The 6,000-nt window shown below is 44.9% G+C and overlaps 1 protein-coding gene across 1 annotated transcript in view; it reads left to right on the top strand.

Annotated features, from left to right (window-relative positions):
- The first annotated feature begins 493 nt into the window (after window positions 1-493).
- Window positions 494-6,000, top strand: part of cul5 (cullin 5) — a 28,332-nt gene continuing 22,825 nt past the window's right edge. The window contains exon 1 of the mRNA NM_001079368.1: window positions 494-541. Within this exon, the coding sequence (NP_001072836.1) occupies window positions 518-541 (24 nt within the window). The 5' untranslated portion in view covers window positions 494-517. The remainder of the gene's footprint in view (window positions 542-6,000) is intronic.

Here is a 6,000-nt window from a genome sequence, read left to right as displayed (position 1 = left end):
CACCTCAGCCTGGCAGTATAGTTACACAAGTAACATGTAAGAGCCCAGTGCTGCCCATACAAGTAACATGTAAGAGCCCAGTGCTGCCCATACAAGTAACATGTAAGAGCCCAGTGGTGCCCATACACCTCAGCCTGGCAGTATAGTTACACAAGTAACATGTAAGAGCCCAGTGCTGCCCATACACCTCAGCCTGGCAGTATAGTTACACAAGTAACATGTAAGAGCCCAGTGCTGCCCATACAAGTAACATGTAAGAGCCCAGTGCTGCCCATACAAGTAACATGTAAGAGCCCAGTGCTGCCCATACAAGTAACATGTAAGAGCCCAGTGCTGCCCATACAAGTAACATGTAAGAGCCCAGTGCTGCCCATACACCTCAGCCTGGCAGTATAGTTACACAAGTAACATGTAAGAGCCCAGTGGTGCCCCACGTGACCCGGCGGCGGCGGAGCCGCTAATCTCGCGTTGGGCCTGAGATCTCGCGGGATCCGGCGGGAAGACAAGTTGAGGGAACATGGCGACGTCTAATTTGTTAAAGGTAAGAGGAGCCACCTCTCTGTACTGTCCGCTGCTCGTATGCCGTGGGAGGTCGGGACACACAGCCCAGCCCCACCCCGGTTCCGGCAGCCTTGGTTAGTAAGCCGGTCAGTGCGTGTCAGCCCCCCTGGCCGCTGCATTTGCCCATTACCGATCTTCCCATCCCCCGCATATCTGCACACCGGTAGCTGTGTGGGGATAGAAAGCTGCACACCCAATGGGTTATTGGGGGAGCGCAAAGCTGCCGCTTTCCTGCTGTGGCTGCTGCTTCCTACAGGGGGCGTTGCGTTGAGTATGTGAGCTTTGAGTTCCAGTCTAATGCAGTTATATAGGGGGGAGAGGGGGGTTTTCTTAGGTAGAGAGAAGTTTAAGGAGTTCAGGTAATTGATTTCAGAGATCACTGTGGGTGTGAGTTGTAGTTCACCAACAGCTAAATGTGGATATCTCTGATCTAAAATAGCTACCACTTGATTGACAGCTAAACACACCCCCAGGGGCCCCAGAGGTGGAGGGGCCCAAGCCTAATGTCTTCTGTTTTATGCCAACCTGGCCCCTGTGCAAATCCTGCGCTACCTCCTCTAAACTGGAGAGAGTTGGGTACAGGTAATAAGCAGGACTACTGGCCTCTGGGTGTTTCCTAACTGACAACACCAGCACTTGGATCAGAACGCACCAGCACTTGGATCAGAACGCACCAGCACTTGGATCAGAACGCACCAGCACTTGGATCAGAACGCACCAGCACTTGGATCAGAACGCACCAGCACTTGGATCAGAACGCACCAGCACTTGGATCAGAACGCAACCAGCACTTGGATCAGAACGCACCAGCACTTGGATCAGAACGCACCAGCACTTGGATCAGAACGCACCAGCACTTGGATCAGAACGCACCAGCACTTGGATCAGAACGCACCAGCACTTGGATCAGAACGCACCAGCACTTGGATCAGAACGCACCAGCACTTGGATCAGAACGCACCAGCACTTGGATCAGAACGCACCAGCACTTGGATCAGAACGCACCAGCACTTGGATCAGAACGCACCAGCACTTGGATCAGAACGCACCAGCACTTGGATCAGAACGCACCAGCACTTGGATCAGAACGCACCAGCACTTGGATCAGAACGCACCAGCACTTGGATCAGAACACACCAGCACTTGGATCAGGACCCCAAGCCAACCTGGATCTGAACAGCAGCCACCAACATCCCACTGACAGAATAATGCTGTTTGGGTGCTGGAAGCTGAACTTCAGCATCGTCTGGAGAGTGGGCTTGCCCTTTAATACTAGCCACGTATGGAATCCACATCCTGGTTTATTAGCAATTAATTTAGATGCTATATGATTTATGTGAAGCCATGCAGCATGCATCTAAAGCAGGAGTAGGGAACCTATGGCTCGAGCGCCAGATGCGGCTCTTTTGATGGATGCATCTGGCTCAGTGCCAAATCTTTAATAAAAAAAATAATGGGGGGCGTGGCCTGCACTCGGCGGATAGAAGGCGTGTTCTAAGCCATGTCCGGCATCCTTGGGACCCACCCTACCTTGCCCCGCAGCATCCGTGGCCAAACATATTGCATGGCTCTCACGGAATTACATTTTAAAATATGTGGTGTTTATGGCTCTCTCAGCCAAAAAGGTTCCCAACCCCTGGTCTAAAGTAATTGCTAAATAGCCATGCAGGATGTGGATTCAATTAGTGATACAGGAATTTATTATTATTATTAACATTTATTTATAAAGCGCCAACATATCCCGCAGCGCTGTACAATAAGTGGGTTACATACATTGGACATACAGAGTAACATATAAAGCATTCAATAACCGATACAAAAGGTGAAGAGAGCCCTGCCCAAAAGAGCTTACAATCTACAAGGAGAAAGGGTTGAAACACAAGGAATCAGTTCTTTGCAAACAATTTGCGGGGAAAATTCTCAAAATGCATTAAAGTCAACGGGCGGTTTTCCACAGATACAGCGCAACCTTTTTTTGTTTGTTTTATTGGTCTTTGGAGTCCGAGGTGGCTGTTTTTTTCATGGTGAAACCTGGCAAAAAGATTTTGCTCATCACTAGATTCAATATGAGCCCAGTACAGGTATGGGACCTGTTATTCAGAATGCTTGGGACCCGGGGTTTTCCAGATAAGGCATCTTTCCCTTAAGTCTGCTAAAAATCGATTAAATAAACCCAATAGGACTGGACCAATAAATTCTACCTGCTGATTGGTTGCTCCTGGGCAAACTTAGTGCATTACATAATCCCTAATAAGCCTAAAGGTTAGCCAAGCGAGCGGCTCTTCTCCCGATATCCCCCACCTACAGGTGGGCGAAATCGGGAGAATCCAGGCTAATTCGATCGTTTGGCCTTGGGGCCCTGATCCGACTAGATTTTATAACCTGCCCGATCGAGATCTGGCCGATTTCAGGCCAGATATCGGTCGGGCAGGCCCGTCGGTAGTGCCCATACACAGGCCGGGCCTAAATGGATGAGCTAATTTGTTCCACTATATTCTGCCCGTTGTATCAATTATTATTCATATCTGCATTTTGGCATAGTCACATTCCATTTCTCCTGCTGAATAGGGAGTACAAGGGAATGATGTGTGTCATTCCCTCCACACTGTGCGATAACAAGATGCTTTACTGGAAAACACGCGGCAAGTAACTTTCTAAAAGGACGGTTGCGACGACTAATCAAAGCATTGGGCAAATACTTTTAAGGCAAAATTATAAATAGCGTGCAAAGACAAAGTAAAAAAAAAAGGTCTAATTTCTGGTGTCCGTATGGCTTTAAGATGGCTTTACATGTATGAACACTGATCTTTTCTACAATCATATCTCCAAAATAGAAAACATAATGTCCGACTGTTTGACTGTTCATGTGGTATACATTGGCATCTATATGGGTACGGCTTCCTTCATTGGCTCCACTCAAGGGTCATAGTAATTTTAAGGAGTGGTAACAAGCTATCCCTTACTGCTTCAGTGCTGCCATCTTTAATAAGTGTTCATTTAAAGGAAGATGGAAAGGTAAAAACTAAGTAAGCTTTATCAGAAAGGTCTATGTAAATACAGCCATAAGCACTTACAGTAATGCTGCACTGAGTCCTCTATCAAAAGAAACACAGGATTTCTTGTCTCTTTTTTTGTAAACATGATGTTCCAGTGTCTGACTTCCTCTCTCAGAAACATCTTTAATTCCCGGGGCCAGAGTCTGTGCAGTTCTCTCCTCTCTCTTCCCCTCTCCCCCTCCCACCAGAATGCTAAGAACTCCCTCCCCCCTCCCTTAGGATTGTGTGATCTTAGCTATAATGGCTAGAGCTGCAGTAGGAAGCTACTTAAAATGGCAGCTGCTATTTTAGACGATAATAGAAGAAAGCTTCTAAAGCTGTTTTGGTTTCTGCAGAATAAATATTTTGTGCTAGGTGGCACTAATGTGGCTAATCTATTGGCAGTAAAATGCCAAAATGGCTTTCCTTCTCCTTTAAAGCATCTAAATAAATGCCTTGTGTAGATTTGGAATGAATGCATATTACTTTCCTATGTCTACCTAGTTGGCAGGCCTTAATGGTAGTAAATTTGGGATTGTACACTTATGTGTTCTAAATATTTGGGAACTATAGCAGGATCACTGTGAGTATGAAAATGACTTTGTTAAGCATTAAAGATATTCCTGTGTCTGATTTCCATAGCACTAGACTGTAAAGCCTGAGTGTGACTGTGAAAGTGGCAAGCTATAATCTGTATTGACTTGATACTGATTGGTCCAGCTTCAGTTTGTATAAAAATGCTGGTATAAATGAACCACATTTTGTGACTTTTGGAAGCAAAGTAAGACATGACAGCCAAAGGCAGCGAGTTTTTTACACCGACTATGCAGTTTAGTCAGTGGGTCTTGAATATGAGAATGACAAACATTGTACACAAGTTCACAAATACAGGTCATGTCCACAGAATGAAAGTCACCGGTCATAGACTGTCCTAAAAATATGCCTGCTGCTGGAGCAGTCTTCTGCAAGTGCTCGGCATAGCTTTACTAGCACAGCCACACCATTATTAGAATAGAATATATCTTTATTGTCATTGTCACATAGTAAACAACGAGATTTGAAACAAGCAACAACTAGAGCATTATTAGAGCATTGATAGAGAATACGTCTTCAAGGACTTTAACCGAAAAGTCATTACCATATGCAAGGCAACCCGCTGGCAAGCCCGCAGCATACTGGACACCTTGAACATCCCTAACGCATACTAAGCTTGGTTCTGTGCTAGAACTAATGTTGGATTGGTTGTAGTAAGACAGAATCTATCTAAACAGATTGAATATTGAACAGATCCAAAACATAGGTTGCAATTGACCGAGTGAAAAGAGGTAACTGTTTTCGAAAGGCCTTTGCTGCTGTACTCCCACTGAAAATCCACCCGACAGGCTGCCCTGAATGATATCTGGTCATAAATTGGCCAGGTGTTGAACGGATAGGTTTGATTTTCCCGTCCGATCGTGGACCACATCGGCTCATTGATGTGAACCTTGGTCCTACAGGGCCTATGTCCGCTGTTGTAATTCAGTCTTGGCCCTAGGCTCAAATGATTGATTTAGCTCGATATCACCCACTTTCTGTGGGCAAATCGGAGAAGATCCACTTGTTTGGCGACTTTGCCTTAGGTGCAAACTTAGGTGGTTTTAGAGTTTTTTGGGGGGTTTTGACATTGTCATTTGTGCAACAATATGAAAAAGTTGTGGTTTTCATGTTTTATCTTCCATGTTCTTTTTTTGTTTGTGGAAATGAGTTTAGTCGTAGTTTCAAAAACATAAAAAATCCAAATGTTGATACATGGACCTCTAGGGTTCCATAAATATCTAGGGTAGCAAATAGGTGTTATCCACAAATCTTGCCCTAACTGAGTGCCAGGCTGCACCTTTCCAGACAATGCTACAGTTTGGGAACCATAACTCCCGCACAAGCCATAATAGAATATGTAGTAAAATATCTCGGGCAACAAATATATGTTATTTCCCAAACTCATCCTAATTTTATTTTTTTAAAGAGATTCTGTCATGATTTTTATGGGGTACTTTTTATTTCAAAATTACACTGTTTACACAGCAAATAATTCAATCTACCATTTAAAATGTTATTCTTGAACCAACAAATTTATTTTTTTTTGTAGTTGTAATATTGGTGTGTAGCCAGCGCTACACATTAGAACTGCTTTCAGCTAACCTATTGTTTCTCCTACTCTCATGTAACTGGAGGAGTCCCAAGCTGGACTTGGATTTCTTACTATTGAGTGCTATTCTCATACCTACTGGGAGCTGCTATCTTGCTCCCTTCCCATTGTTCTGCTGTTTGGCTGCTGGGGGGGGATATCACTCCAACTTGCAGCGCAGCAGTAAAGTGTGACTGAAGTTTATCGGAGCACAGGTCACATGGCTGTGGCACCCTGGAT

Source organism: Xenopus tropicalis, chromosome 2 (assembly GCF_000004195.4).
Source record: "Xenopus tropicalis strain Nigerian chromosome 2, UCB_Xtro_10.0, whole genome shotgun sequence".
Classification (NCBI taxonomy): Eukaryota; Metazoa; Chordata; class Amphibia; order Anura; family Pipidae; genus Xenopus; species Xenopus tropicalis.
The sequence above is the reverse complement of the archived record's forward strand: the minus strand, read 5'-3'. Positions and strand labels throughout refer to the sequence as shown.